Below are 15,116 nucleotides of genomic sequence, written 5' to 3'. Positions count from 1 at the left end.
AATGTTAAGAGTCCTGGGAGATGGAAATTCTCCCTAACATGCCACCTAGGACAAAAATTAAAAAATGGTTGCAATGCCAAGATGGTTGTCAGTCAAAGACCAGATATGCAGGGGCCAACATTGTGTTGTAGCAGGTTAAGCAGCTGCCTGCAACACTTGCATCCCTTGTTGGCGCTGGTTCCTGTCCTGGTTGCTCTACTTTCTTTTATTATTTGACAGAGTTAGTGAGAGGGAAAAACAGAGAGAAAGATCTTCCTTCTGTTGGCCCCAAAATGGCCGCTATGGCCGTAGCTACGCTAGCTACGTAGCTACGCCGATCCGAAGCCAGGTGCTTCCTCCTGGCGTCCCATGTGGGTGCAGGCACTTGGGCCATCCTCCACTGCCTTCCCGGGCCACAGCAGAGAGCTGGACTGGAAGAGGAGCAACTGGGACTAGAACTCAGCACCCATATGGGATGCCGGCACTGCAGACGGAGGATTAACCAAGTGAGCCACAGAGCAGACCCCTGGTTGCTCTACTTTCAATTCAGCTCCCTGTTAATGGGCCTGGGAAGAGCAGCAGAAGACGGCCCAAGTCCTTGGGCCCCTGCTACCCACATGGGATACCTGGATGAAGCTCCTGGCTATTGGCTTCAGCCTGCCCAGCGATGGTAGCTGTGATTATTTGGGGAGTGAACCAGCAGATGGAAGATCTCTGTCTCTTCCTCTCTCTGTGTAACTCTGACTTTCAAATATGTAAATCTTAACAAAACAAGACAAAACCCCAGAACACATAGACAGTCTGAATGGGCGGTTTAGAGGGAGATCAACCTTCAATGAGGAGGGAAAGCCTCAGTTCCAGGAACCCTGCAGTGGGAAAGTCAAGCTGGAAGTAGGGTGGACGTCTTTTTAAAGAGACGCCCAGATCTGGAAGGAAGGAAAATGAGCCAAGGCACGGGCATGCTGTAGTCTGTTGAGGGAGCAACTCAAAAACACTAGGTTTAAACCAGATATTTTGCTTGCTCAGAACATTCTTAAAAGCTCAGCTTACATGACTTTTCTTTATTCTCTTGGCTGGAATTACTTCCTTTTACTTCCATTTCACTCTTATTGCATTTATCTTTTTTTTTTCCTGTTAGCTTTGAATAGTCTGTTCCTTCTAAATTATTAACTTCTAGATGGCAACTGTGGTATAGTGGAAAGAGCGATGGAATTAAGAGTCAGAAGACATGGCTTTAAGTCTCAGCAGCACTTAGGTAAAGTGTGTGAGACCCAGGGCTATCTATACAGCGGAGATCATAGTATTTACCTTATAGTAGGACTTAAGTATTAAAAGACATAGGTGTATCAAGTCGCGCACAGTGAGCACTTGACAAATAGAAGCTTCCATTTGCTGTAACTACAATGTGCCTGACATTCATTACCTTACTTAGACCTCACCCTGACCTTGTATAGATCTGTTACTGTGGGACATTTATCAAAGGAGAAAAAAGTAGCTATGATAGCTTAAATAATCTAACCAGGACCACATCTTTAAGCAGCAGAAAAGAAGACTCAAATCCAGGTCTTTCTGGCTGGAAAACTATCAATGCCCATTGGTCTTGCTTCCCCAGGATTTGCACGGACTTCATTACTAATAAGTGGTGGCCTTGAAATCTCGTTTCAGTCTAAACTAATCTGGGCCAACCTTGCAGCTGGTGACCTACAAAAGTGTCCTATTATCCGTCTCAGGGGTACCTAGTTTATCCTGATTTATAAATACATCTTCATGTATTTTTGATCAAAAGACCTTAAGCAAAAAGTGCAGGTGCAAGGCATTAATACAGGAAAAGCGACATTCACCCTTCCACAAGAACTTTTTACACAACCCCTGCGGTTGCCAACATCCACTCGCACCGGAGAAGAGGCTTTATGTTCCTGGGCTTCCCTCTGAAAGAGGTTACTTGATTTTCTGAAGTCGTAGAAACCTTTGAGAAGAAAGCCACGAACTTGGTTTCCTGGAAAACCCCATAGATGCATTTGAGAATCTGCCACCAAGAGTTGCAGAACTCCAGGGTACAATAAGGTATACAAGAGTATCATCTCCCATTTACAAGGAATACAAAGAATCATGAATCACGTAACTCAGGCAACCAGTGGAAATTTCCACATCGTGCACGGGTGATGGCGGTGGGGGAAGGGGGGAGACCAGGCCGATCAAGGGAGTCGCTGCAAGTGGGCTCCGCGATCTACTCTCTATCCCCTTGGGAGAGGCCCTTAGCTAACGACCTTACCTCTCCACCGAAAGGCTGGGTCTCCCTCGCCCCTCGACTCAGTCCGCACTTCCACTTTAAATACAGCCGCGGGAGCGGGAGGAGCAATGACAACAGAAACCCCCTAAGGTCGCTGACACAGTGAGGGCTGGCCCCGGGGGACACCAGGAGCAGCACCCCCGCCTCTGCCTCCTTCCCCCTCCTCCTCGGGGACACCCGCTTCCCCTCACGCCCCGCCCCGGCGGGCTCGCCGCCTTCCCTAACACGTGCTCGCCGGAACACTCGCTTCCCCGAGCCATCCCACCCCCCCGCCCGGGGCTGGGCTCGGGGGCCGAACGGACCAATCGGCACGCGCCTTACAGCGCCGTGGCCCCACGACGTTGAGTCGCCCAATCGAAAGGGCCTTAGCGCCCGTTTCCCGGAGCCCCGCCCCTCGCAGCCGTGCCCCCGCCCGCCGGTCTCCTCCCTCCGCCTCCCCCCCCCACGGCCACCCCTCCCCCGCCGCTCGGGAGCGGAGCCTGCGAGACGGAGAAACTGGGGCAGAAGTGAAGATGGCGGCGGCGGCGGCGACGGCTTCTCGCCTGTGACGCGCGGTGCGGGCTTCTGTCCCTCCCCACCTCCCCTAATCCGGACCCCGTCCGCCGCCCGGTACCACAGCGTCCCCGCAGCCTGCCCCTCTCCGCCCGCCCCAGCCGCCCCTTCCCCCGACGCCCGGCTGCCGCTGGCGGCGGCGCGCCCCGGGGTCCCGGCCGCCGGCCTCGCACTCCCTGGCGCTGTCGCCGGGGGAGCGGGTGGCGCCTCGGTCCGCCCCGCCGGGCTGCCGGGCCGCGGACACACGCCCGGCAGGGAGGCGGCGGCGGCGGCGGCGGCCCCTGCGCCTCGGCTTCCCTCCATTTGGGGACTGGGAGGCGGCAGCGGCGGCGGCGGCTGTGGGTTTTGGGGAGGGGAAGGGGGTCCGGGGGGGGCGGGCGAGAGCAGGAGGGGGCCGTCCTCGGGAAGAGGACGAGAAGGAAGCGCCATGACGTCCATCCATTTCGTGGTTCACCCGCTGCCGGGCACCGAGGACCAGCTCAATGACAGGTAATAGGGACGGCGGGCCACGGGCGGGGGAGGGGCGCCTCCTCCCGCGCCCCTCCCCCACGGGCCGAGCCGGCGGCGCCCCTGTTTACGCGCCGGCCTCCTGGGGGTGTGTGTGTGTGTGTGTGTCGGGGGGGTCCTCGCTGCCCCCTCCCCTCCGCCAGGACCCTTCCGCCGTCAACTTCTCGACCCGGGGGGCTGGGGGCGCGCGCGGCGTGGACGGCGGAGCGCGCCGCAAGCCCCCTCCCCCTCCCCGCGAGGAGCGCGTGGAGCTCGGCGGGGCCGGGGGGCGCCGGTTCCTCACCCCCACTCCTCCGGGGCCGGGGGGCTGGGCTGGAATTGCCGCTGGGGCCCGGGCCCCGAGGAATCCATATTAGTCAAAGTTGAATTGAGACAGACAATGCGGATGGGGGATGGTGGAGGTGAAAAGAGAGGGAAGAGGAGACGCGGGGCCGGGGGCCCCCGGGTAGGCCGGCCGGGGCGGTGCGGACCCCGGGGAGCCGCGGGTTCCCGGCGGATCGCGGGCGGCGACGGGCGGAAGCGCCATGATTATTGTTATTATTATTAAATCTGAGCCCCTGCAGCGAGGTTCGCCCGCCCCGGGAGGGGCTGCGTGGGGGCGGGGGTGGGAAGTGGCTTGGATTCCCGTGCCTTTGAAATGGTGCTGGCAGCTCCGGCCCCCAGCCCCCGGGGTGCGCGCTTTGTTGTTTGCTTTTCCCCGAGTTGTAATCTGACAGCTGAAAACCGTGCGTGGCGGGTCGCAGGGAAACTCTGAGGTTCGCAGTTCGCAGCGCTGGGAATTTCTGGGCTGGGTTTGCTCCGGGCGGAGGAGGAGTGATTTTCTGTCTTTCATAAAGAGGCTGTTTGGGTTTAGACTCCTCTCCTGCGTCCTCCGGCGCTGCTGGCCGGTTTAGGATATTGAATTGCAGGGCCACACGCGCCGCGCGAGCCGAGATGAAGCAGGAAAAGTTCCCTCGCTGTGGCAGGAAGACGCTCCGGGGAGGCCGAGGGAGGCTTCCATTAAAGCGTGCCTTAGAGTCCGGGGTTCAGGCCTCGCGAGGGCCCAGAAGTGTGCAGGATCTCCGGCTCCCTCGGTAGGCCGGCTGGCCCCGCGATAGAAGTTAGACTCCGTTTTTGCTAAGTGACCGGGTGACTTACGGTGCCTGTCGCCCGGCTTGTCATGTGCTTCCCGGAGGGAGGGAGAGGCCCAGCTCGCTGGTTGAGATGTTGCCCTCGGCCTCCGGGTGCCCAGTCACCCCAGGTGGGGCACGAAGCCTCTCAGTCTCCAGCGGTCCTATTAGTTTGTGGCACTGGACTCGGGCTCGTCCACTCTTCGCCGTAGCCATATTGTGTGTCGTGTGTTTGTGAAACTTTCTGAAAATTTAACCACTGGGAGTTTGCATGTACTTCCTTCTCAACACTGGAACAGCCTCTATCAATTATTTAACATTTTGCTGTGATTCTTCCATTACAGATCTTTTGCAGACTCGGGGACTTTCTGTACATTTTAGAACCAGGCCAGTAGTGAAGGGTAGCTCTGCCGTCATTCATAGACCCAGTTGTTCCAGCTTGTCCCGTAACCTGCCTTCTAACATAGAAAATTGCACCGAGAGCAGGAGAGAAGTAGGGCATGTTTTCTGCGTTAGTCCTAACTTTGTTTACCAAGAGTCCTAACTTACTCAATTGACTGCGCAAATCAGAATCTATTTTGCAGTGTATGGGGCCCTTTGATTTGTTTTTGCACATTTCTTTGGCATCACATATTAACAATTAATGAATTAACAAGTAATGAATCCTTTTGAAGCTACTTTTCTTCTAGTATAAAGAAATAAGAAATAGTTAGCTTTACTTTTTATTCTTACAGAATCAGAATACAATATTAAGAATGAACATCTTGAGTTTTTTTTTTTTTTTTTCCAGTGAGCTAAAGGAGAAGACAAGTGGATTTGAGTTAGACTGTAACGCGTACAACAAGGTGGTAGATCCCTGAACAGATAGGTACTTTTGGGGATGTAGAGTTGTATCTGGTAGCTGCCAGTGGCCTGCATTGAGGACAGTTACGCACCCCGACTTTCAGCGAGAGAGCTGTTCTGTGCCTCCCCTTCAAAAGGAAAGGTCCTCTTGGCATTTCTGGTTTAAAATAATAAGCCACACATAGTGCATGAGATTTGTTTTTAGACCAGAGGCAGCAGTCCAGAATATGTTCATCTTCAGAAAAAAAATTTGCCATGTTTTAGTGAGTTTTGATACTAGAAAAGAATGTGCGACTCTAATTTTATTAATTTATTTGAAAACATTTATTTATTTGAAAAGCCGAGTTGCAGAAAGAACAACAGACAGGGAGATCTCCATCCGCCGGTTCACTCCCCAAATGACCCCAACAGCCGGGGCGGGGCCAGGCTGAAGCCAGGAGCTTCTTCTGGGTGCCCACGAGGATGCAGGGGCCCAACCACTTGAAGCATGTGCTGCTGCTTTCCCAGGGGCATGAACAGGGAGCTGGGTAGGAAGTTGGGCAGCTGGGGCTCACATGGGGCCTGTTGTGCCACAGTGCCGGCCATATTCCGTCATTTTAATATGAGAAATGTGAGCGTCACAAACGAAATGATAAATGATAGTTTCGAGTGAAAAGTTCTTTGCGCTAAAAGCAGTAAAAGCAAGCAATGTGGTACTGCAGATAAATTGTTCAGGAAAGATTTTAGGGCCTTAATCATCAATATCTTCTTCCCTAAATGAGTTTTCTTCCAATACCCAACCCCATTTTCTTCACTTTAATAGTAGTCCTGTATGTTAAAATGTGTGTTTTTTTTTTTTAATATTTATTTATGTGAAAGAGTTGCAGGGGGAGAGAGCTTTCATCGGTTGATTCATTCCCCAGATGATCTCAACAGCAAGGGCTGAGCCAGGCAGAAGCCAGGAGCCACAAGCTTCATCTAGGTCTCCCAGGCGGGTAGCAGGGGCCGAAAGGCTTGGCCATCCTCTGATGCTTTTTCTAGGCCATTAGCAGGGAACTGGTTCAGAAGTGGAGCAGCCAGTGCTCTGTGTGAGATGCTGGCATTGCAGATGGCTTTACCCGCTATGCCACAGTGCTGGCTCCTCAGACTTTGTAAATATGTGAAACATAACAACGCGCATCATATTTTTGTTTTTTAATTTGTGTCTTCAGACTAGTTAATGGTAATGAGGATGCATGAATGAAGTTGATGAATGCACCAGGGGATGGCTGTGGCAGCCAGAAGAGGAGAGGTCAGAGAGCCCAGGGTGTGGCCCTCAGTCATTCACTGAGTTGAATTGAAACTGTTCAGCCACTGGGAGACTTGCCTGATATTTTGATTCCTTTGCAGTGAATTTCTTGAGTTAGGTACTTTGTTCTTTCCTAAATCATTGTCTCAGGGAAACAGCGAAACATTCCAAGAACTGGGTTCTGCTTGTGGAGACGGAGGGGCGGGAGAGTGGAAAGTGCCTGAGAAGTCCTGTAGGCCAGGCTTTGTACTAGGGAGTCAAAGACACAGGCCCAGAGATTTCTGGAATTCATCCCAGAGTACATGATGAGCTCCTGACAGACAGCTGAGGGCCACATGATGGGTCTTTTGATTTTTTTTTTAAAAGTTTACTGCTCTTTTCCATTATTCCACATGGCCTGCATTCCAGAATATATCTGCTGTCTCAGGCATCTCAGCCTTGGAGCAACCTTGTATCTTAGAGGCTTGATCTCTGTCCCCCCCCCCCCCCCCCCCGCCCCAGTTCCTTGTTCCAGGACCCCAGATTGCCCTCTGCCTTTTCTGGCCCTCTTAGCCCCATCCTAGTCTGAGGTGAGGAGGCCTTTCTCACGTGGATAGGGCATGCCTTGGCCCTGTCCTGCTACTCCTCATTGTCGGGGTGCAAATTGTCCTGGGAGCTTTGCCTTTTGGCATTGTAATGTAGTGTGCAGTCATCAAAGTCTTGATTGAGGTTTCTATACCAAAGCATTTTTTCTGTAGGACTTAGTCCAGTGTGTGCTGTAAGACAGTAAAGAAGCCAGGTGCTGGTGGGCAAGTCATTTAACCTCTTAGCATCTCCCTTCCTGCTTCTCACCCAGCCTCCACCTCAGTCTGCGAGTTAGGCCTGGTGCCTTCCTCCAGGACAGAGAGGACCACTTGAGATAGTAGATGGGAAAACACAAATACAATGTGGCTGCTGTGGAAACACTATCTTTTAGTTTAAGTAGAAAAGCAGTACTCAAAGAAACTGCGCTAGGCTATTTCAGCGTAGAGTGGGAATCCAGACTTCTAGTCTTCGATTCGTGGTTTAAAACCAACTGAGGGTGATTTTGTCTCCAGGAGGTATTTGGCAGTGTCTGAAGTTTAAAAAAATTTTTTTTTACATATTTTATTTGAAAGGCTGACAGAGCTCCAACTTCAAGTTCACTCTGCAAATGCCCCCAAGAGCTGAGGCTGGGCCAGGCAGAAGCCAGGAGTCCAGAACCCACTCTGGTCACCAATGTAAGTGTCAGGGACCCACATACTTGAGCCATCCATCACCTGCTACCTCCCAGGGTGTGCATTAGCAGGAAGCTGCAACGAAGAGCAGAGCCTGGACTTGAACCCAGTAGTCTGATATGGATCCCAGCCCATGGATATAGATCCCAGCCCATGGATATGGATCCCAGGTGGCTTAACTGCTGCTCCCTGTGTGGATTGCTCTTCAGTTGTGGCAGGTGTGGCTTTGCAGTTGACTTGGAACTGGTAGAGGCTGGAGATGGTACTCTATCCTGCAATGCACAGGATAGCCCCCTGCAGCAAAGAGCTACCCAGTCAGCCCTAAGGTCAGTTGTGTTGAGGTTGAGAAGTCCTGTTGCAGATTATCTTCACTGCATAAAGATGGAAAAGTTAGTGGAAGTGACTTTTATGACGAACAGTACAAGCAAATTATAATAAAATATTTATTTGAGAGGCAGAATTAAAGGAAGAGACAGAGTTTCCATCCACTGGTTCACTCCTCAGACGGCTGCAATGGCTGGGGCTGGGGCTGGGCCAGGCTGGAGCCAGGAGCTTCTTCAAGGTCTCCCACATGGGGGCAGGGGCCCGTGTATTTGGGCCATCTTCTGCTGCTTTCCCAGGTGCTTTATTTAGCAGGGCGTTGGATTGAAATGGAGCAGCTGGGACTCAAGTGCCACTCAAAGAGGATGCTGCCATCACAGGCGGTGCCACAACGCTGGCTCCAACTCAAGCGGGCCACAGCAGAGAGCTGGCCTGGAAGAGGAGCAACCGGGACTGAATTGGCGCCCCAACCAGGACTAGAACCTGGTATGCCGGCGCTGCAGGTGGAGGATTAGCCTAGTGAGCCGCGGCGCCGGCCAGGAACTTTTGGTTTTTAAAGACTCAGCCAGAGAGCCATCGTCGTGGCACAGCAGGTAAAGCTGTCGCCTGGAACACCAACTGGCGTGGGTGCTGGTTCCTGTGCTGGCTGCCCCACTTCTCATCCAGCTCCCTGCTCATGTGCCTGGGGAAGCACCCACATGGGAGACCCAGAAGAAGCTCCTGGCTCCTGGCTTCAGGTCGGTGTAGCCCTGGCCATTGCCATTTAGGGAGTGAACCTGTAAATGGAAGATCTCTCTCTGTAACTTTGCCTTTCAAATAAGTAAAAGATAAATTAAAAAAGAAGGAAAAGACCTCAGCCATATCATTGCCCTCTCAGTAGGAGGGAAAAGTTGCCAAGCAAAGATTGTGGTGGGTAGAGGCTGTAGTAGTTCAAAGCTGCCTGAACTTTAGGAGTGTTGCACCATGAGGAAGTGTTTAACAGAATTTTCAAGTATTTAGGCTGTGTGGGATAGAGTGTTCATGTCTTCAAATCAATGGGAAATCTCACTACTTGATTATTGAGATTGTTACTTAAAAACCTAGAAACACTGAATTGGAAAAGTACAGTTACAGTTAACTAAATGATTAAATGAAGCTGCTTAAGGATTAAAAACAGTACAAAGTAGCCAAACATAAAATTGAAAATGAAAACGAGCAAGGGCAGTTCAGTTTTTTAAATAGAGAAACCAGTGGCTAAGTCGTAGACCCAGCAGTAAGCAGACACTTGGAAGGGAATTACATGGTGGGCGGGAGCACAGCGAGGATACTGGGATGAAGTCAGGAAAGGTCAGGATTCTTTTCCCCTAACAGCAAGGCTGTTTAGGAAATAGTCTCCACAGGACAGTTTAATCACTGAAGACTGTCAGATTGACACTCGCGTAGTCTTACACTGCAGGTTGAAGGGAACAGTTTTGTGTTGCAGGAGGATGAACTTAACGTCTCCTTTCTCCTCATTTTATTGTACATCTGGTTAAGAACACAGAATTGATTACTTCTGGCTCACTGTGATTATGAAGTGTTGAATTATTTTTGTAGTTGATTTGCAAGTTTTCCCTTGAATATTACTCTTAAGCCTTTTTTTTTTTTTTTTTTTTTCTGTAAAGATTTAATTACCATTGATTTGAAAGGCAGAGTTCAGAGAGACAAAGCACCAGGCAGAAGTCAGGAACTCAGACTGGGTCTCCCATATGGGTGGCTTGGGCCATCATCTGCTGCCTTCCAGCTGCATAAGCAGGAAGTAAATCAGAAGTGGAGGAGTTGGGGTGGCGCCATGGTGTAGTATGTTAATGCCTGTGGCACCAGCATCCCATATAGGCACCGGTTCTAGTCCTGGCTGCTCTTCCAATCCAGCTCTCTGCTATGGCCTGGGAGAGCAGTGGAGGATGGCCCAAGTCCTTGGGCCCCTGCACCCTCGGGGGAGACTGGGAAGAAGCACCTGGCTCCTGGCTTCGGATTGGCATAGCTCTGGCCGTTACAGCCATTTGGGGAGTAAACTAACGGAAGGAAGACCTTTCTCTTCGTCTCCCTCTCATTGTCTGTAACCCTACTTATCAAATACATAAATAAAATCTTTAATAAAAAAACAAAACGAAGAAGTGGAGGAGCTGGGACTTCCATGCAGATGTCTTCATATGGTGGCTTAACCTGCTATATCATAATGCCCAGCCCTAACAGAATTGTTAAATCTTTTCTGTAGTTGGTGTAAATTTGGATTACTTTCTATTTCTGACTTTATTCCTGCTCTTAATTTTGTAGCTCCTCGTTCTTTAGTTTGTTTGCTTGTTTTGTTTCAAAGATTTATTTGAGAAGCAGAGTTATAGAGAGAGGGGGAGACAGTCCTCCATCTGCTGGTTCACTCCAGATGACCACAATGGCTGGAGCTAGGCTGGACCGAAGCCAGGAGCCAGGAGCTTCTTACAGGTCTCCCACGTGGATGCTGGGGCCCAAGCACTTGGGCCATCTTCCGCTGCTTTTTCCAGGCTATTAGCAAGGAGCTGGATCAGAAGAGGAGAAAGTGGGACACGAACCAGCACCCATATGGGATGCTGGCGCCAAAAGCAGAGGCTTAACCTATGCCATAGCGTAGGCCCCATTCCCTGTTCTTTATTACCAAAAAATTCCTATATAAACTATGGAAAAAGCAAAATCAGATAGAGTTTTATGCAGTTACTGATAGCATTTGTTGACTTTCCTGTATTTTTCTTTTTTAAGGGTTTTATTTTTTTAAAATATATTTTATTTGAAAAGCAGTAGAGGGGAAGAGAGAATGAGCAAGCTCTTCAATCTGCTGGTTCACTCCCTAAATGGTTGCAATGGTTGGAGCTGAGTCCCTCTGAAACCAGGAGTCTGGAGCTTCCTGCAGGTCTCCCACGTGGGTGCAGGGCTCCAAGGACTTGGCCATCTTCTGCTGCTTTCCCAGGTGTGTTTGCAAGGAGCTGGGTCAGAAGTGGAGCACCTGGGACTTGATCTGTGCCCATATTGGATGCTAGCATCGCAGGCAGCAGCTTAACCATAACACCACAATGCTGGCTTTTATTATTATTATTTTAATTTATTTGAAAGTTAGAGTTACAGAGAGAGAGGTCTTCCATCTACTGGTTCTCTCCCCAAGTGACCAAAGTGGCAGGGGCTGTGCCAAGCTGAAGCCAGGAGCTTCGTCCAGGTCTCCCACACGGTTGCAGGGCTCAAGCATCTTCCATTGTTTTCCAAAGCCAGTAGCAGGAAACTGGATTAGAAGTGGAGCAACTGGGACACTAACCTATGTTCATATGGGGTGCTGGTGCCGCAGGCAGAGACTTTACGCACTATGCTATAATGCTGGCCCCATTTTGTGTATTTTTCTATTCTTGGATATTTTAATTTTTTTTCTATAATTGTTGTTATCCTGGATATAGTTTTTTTTTTTTTTGGACATAGTGGACAGTGAGAGAGAGAGAAAGGTCTTCCTTTGCCGTTGGTTCACCCTCCAATGGCCACTGCGGCCAGCATGCTGCGCTGATCTGAAGCCAGGAGCCAGGTGCTTCTCCTGGTCTCCCATGCAGGTGCAGGGCCCAAGCACTTGGGCCATCCTCCACTGCACTCCCGGGCCACAGCAGAGAGCTGGACTAGAAGAGGGGCAACCGGGACAGAATCCGGTGCCCCGACCGGGACTAGAACCCGGTGTGCTGGCGCTGCAGGCGGAGGATTAGCCTGTTGAGCTGCAGAGCCAGCAGTTTTTGTTTTTTTTTTTAAAGATTTATTTTATTTCTTTGAAAGACAGAGTTACAGAGAGAGGTAGACAGAGAGAGAGGTCTTCCATCTGCTGGTTCACTCCCCAGTGGCCCTAATGGCCGGAGCTGCCCTGATCAGAAGCCAGGAGCTTCTTCTGAGTCTCCCACATGAGTGCAGGGTCCCAAAGACTTGGGCCATCATCTGCTTTCCCAGGTGACAGCAGAGAGCTGGATCAGAAGAGGAGCAGCCAGGACTAGAACCGGTGCCCATATGGGATGCCGGCGCCTCAGGCCAGGGCTGTGCCACAACACCGGCCCCCTGGGTATAGTTTTGTATACCTATGTTATCAGGAAGTTGGATCAGAAGGAGAGCAGGGAATCAAACCCAGGCACCCAAATGTAGGATACTGGCAGTCCAAGTGCTATCTTAACTATTAGGCCGACTGCCTATCTCTGTACTTGAAATTTTTCTCCTAAGTTTTTAGAATATTTTTCATAGGAAAGTCATTCATACATTCATACACACACATACACATATATTCTCTCTACGTATACTAATGTTTTATAATTAACATGAAATTTTGTTGTCAAGAAAAATGTAAGAATTTATTGATATGTAAGAGATTATATCTTAGAATTCTATTAAATGTAATGGTTGTATTCTGGATGTCTAGTTGTGAAGATTATGGCATTTTCCTCTACAAAGCATTGTGATGAATGCAGCACTAGGTACATTTTTATTTTCTTCCTCATTATTTGAGGCCGCATTTTTGTGCTTGAGAAAAGGTGTTAAGAACCCTTCATTTCAGGAAGTTGGCTGTGTGGCGGCATGAACCTGCTGTTGCAGATCTCCAGTGATGAGGTCTTCACCTGAACCCAAATATCCAGGCCATTTGTCTGGGGTCATCTCCAAGACACTGTTAGTTATAGGCATGGTGCACGTTGATGGGGTGCTTTTCTGTAATGACTGGTGGTGTGATGTGAGAAGAGGAGGAGGATGGGTTTTGTAAGCCTTAAAACTAAATTTCAGGGCCGGCGCCGTGGCTCACTTGGTTAATCCTCTGCCTGTGGTGCCGGCATCCCATATGGTTGCCGGGTTCTAGTCCCGGTTGCTCCTCTTCCAGTCCAGCTCTCTGCTGTGGCCTGGGAAAGCAGTGGAGGATGGCCCAGGTGCTTGGGCTCCTGCACCCACGTTGGAGACCAGGAAGAAGCACCTGGCTCCTGGCTTCGGATCAATGCAGTGCCGGCCGTAGCAGCCATTTGGGGAGTGAACCAGTGGATGGAAGACCTGTCTCTCTGCCCCTCCTTCTCTGTTTCTCCTTTCTCTGTGTAATCTGACTTTCAAATAAATAAATAAATAAATCTTTTTAAAAAAAGATCTAAATGATAAAAAACTTTAAGATTTATTTTAGTTCTTTGAAAGACAGAGTTAGAGAGAGGTAGAGACAAAGAGAGAGGTCTTCCATCTGCTGGTTCACTCCCTAGATGGCCGCAACAGCCGGAGCTGCGCCAACCCGAAGCCAGCAGTCAGGAGCTGCTTCTTCTGGATCTCCCACATGGGTGCAGGGGCCCAAGCACTTGGGCCATCTTCTACTGCTTGCTAGGCCATAGCAGAGAGCTGGATCAGAAGAGGAGCAGCCAGGACTTGAACCAGCATCCCCCCCGCTGGCGCTTCAGGCCAGGCCAGGGCTTTAACCTGCTGTGCCTTGTTGTGTGTGTGTGTTTTAAATGAAAGGCTTCAGGGATAGAGATATTGGGCTTGTGCAGTTGATTATCTGATCTCTCATGTGATAGTAGTAGCTTTGTTTTTTGTCCAAAAGTGATTGAACTTGTCCAGCTATTGCGGTCATCACCTGCATCCAGAAACCCTCTTGAAACCTTTAAAGTAAGCACCTGTCAAGTGGTTTTTGTTGAATTATGGGCATGTCTAACTTAAGTGTTCATTTTCTTAATATGCCTTTGTTTCTAGTGTGTTTAATCTAGTCCAAGAAATCCACTGATGTTTTCCTTAAGGAGTTACATTCTTAGACTTCTCAGGTGCTCTGCTTAGTCTGTGTAGAGTGGTTGAAGGAGAGAGGGTTCTTGGTGCTGTGGACAGTGCTACCTTTTGTGTGTTCTGTGGTTGTTCTTGTCGGGGAGTATGGGAACGGTTTTGCTCTTCCTTCCTTAGTTGCCAGCAGGAGGGTGAATGCGAATTGCTGGCATTCCTTGCGCAGAACCGGGAGTAAGTGTCATCTGCAGCAGAAGTCCGCAGTTGACGGTGCCCGGGTCAGAGGTGATGTGTGGACGGATTGTGTTGGCAGCTGCTCAGCGTTCTGTGAGAGCTGAAAGCTACAGCACGTGGACAGGAGTGTCACCCCAGAGACAGGAGTCAGTACGTGGTGGGCGGCCATGCGACCTCCAGAATGGACCTGAGCGGTGGGAGCTCTTAAGGTAGTTTGTGTGCCGCTTTGCTTCTCTGGACCTCTCACTTCTCTGAGTGTGAGAAGCCTGTTCAGTTGACAAGAAGATTCAGTCTTCCTTTGGGAAATCCTCGGACATTCTTGAGAGGGAATAGCAACTTTCGCGGTGGCATGAAAGTTTAACTACATTTTTTAGTGAAGGTTTTTTCTGATAGTAATATTGCACTTCTGTAAGTAACAAAACCTAACCAAATAGTAGTGACATTATTTATTGTGGCGGCTGTTCCCAGGTCGGAGAGTACTTGATTTAAATCGGGCTTCTCATGGTGTCTGTGGGCCAGAGTCCTCCGGAGCGCCAGAACTTGAAGACCTCTGTGCAGCAAGCTCTCATCTGCTTTGCTTTGTCTTGAGTTTAATTGATAACAGCAAATTGGGCTTCTTTCCTCTTTAGATTACAGGTTCCATAGCTGTCAGAGAATAGGCTGTTTTCCTGCTCCTTGATTTTGTGAGGGTATATATACATGCATGCGTGGATCTGTGTGCATTCAGGCAAAACTAAAATGCTAGGAAATCTTTTATCCTACTAGGAGAGAAGGTGTGAGGGTAGACTATTTTTGTTTTTACCGTGAAATTGAAAATAATTCAGTTTGTTCCATAAATAGCACATCCTCCTCAGGACAGCTTTTCAAGCACATGTGAGTGTTGGTTCACAGGCCAGGAGCAAACTGTGAGGATCATTCCAGAGGTAGTCCAGTTTGGCCTTTGCACATGTTGCGTGCCCTGCTGTTGCCTGCTGTGAGCTCGAGAGCAGTGTTAGCGTCGTAGTCCTTGCTCAGCAAATGCTGTGTGCTGCTCAGGTGCA

The 15,116-nt window shown here is 50.1% G+C and overlaps 1 protein-coding gene across 9 annotated transcripts in view; it reads left to right on the top strand.

Moving 5' to 3' along the window:
• The first annotated feature begins 2,725 nt into the window (after positions 1–2,725).
• The window catches only part of UBR5 (ubiquitin protein ligase E3 component n-recognin 5), a 157,657-nt gene continuing 145,266 nt past the window's right edge, over positions 2,726–15,116 (top strand). For 7 of the 9 annotated variants that reach the window (XM_070075375.1, XM_051844680.2, XM_051844679.2 and 4 more), the window contains exon 1: positions 3,122–3,310. In XM_070075375.1, coding sequence (XP_069931476.1) covers positions 3,249–3,310 — 62 coding nt within the window. In that variant the 5' untranslated portion in view covers positions 3,122–3,248. Of the gene's footprint in view, positions 2,824–3,121; positions 3,311–15,116 lie in introns of those variants that run through there. The other 2 variants (XM_070075377.1, XM_070075376.1) reach the window with 1 other exon arrangement.

The sequence above is a fragment of the Oryctolagus cuniculus genome, chromosome 6, assembly GCF_964237555.1.
Source record: "Oryctolagus cuniculus chromosome 6, mOryCun1.1, whole genome shotgun sequence".
In the NCBI taxonomy this organism is placed as follows: Eukaryota; Metazoa; Chordata; class Mammalia; order Lagomorpha; family Leporidae; genus Oryctolagus; species Oryctolagus cuniculus.
Note: the sequence above shows the minus strand (reverse complement) of the source record. Positions and strands in the feature narration are given on the sequence as shown.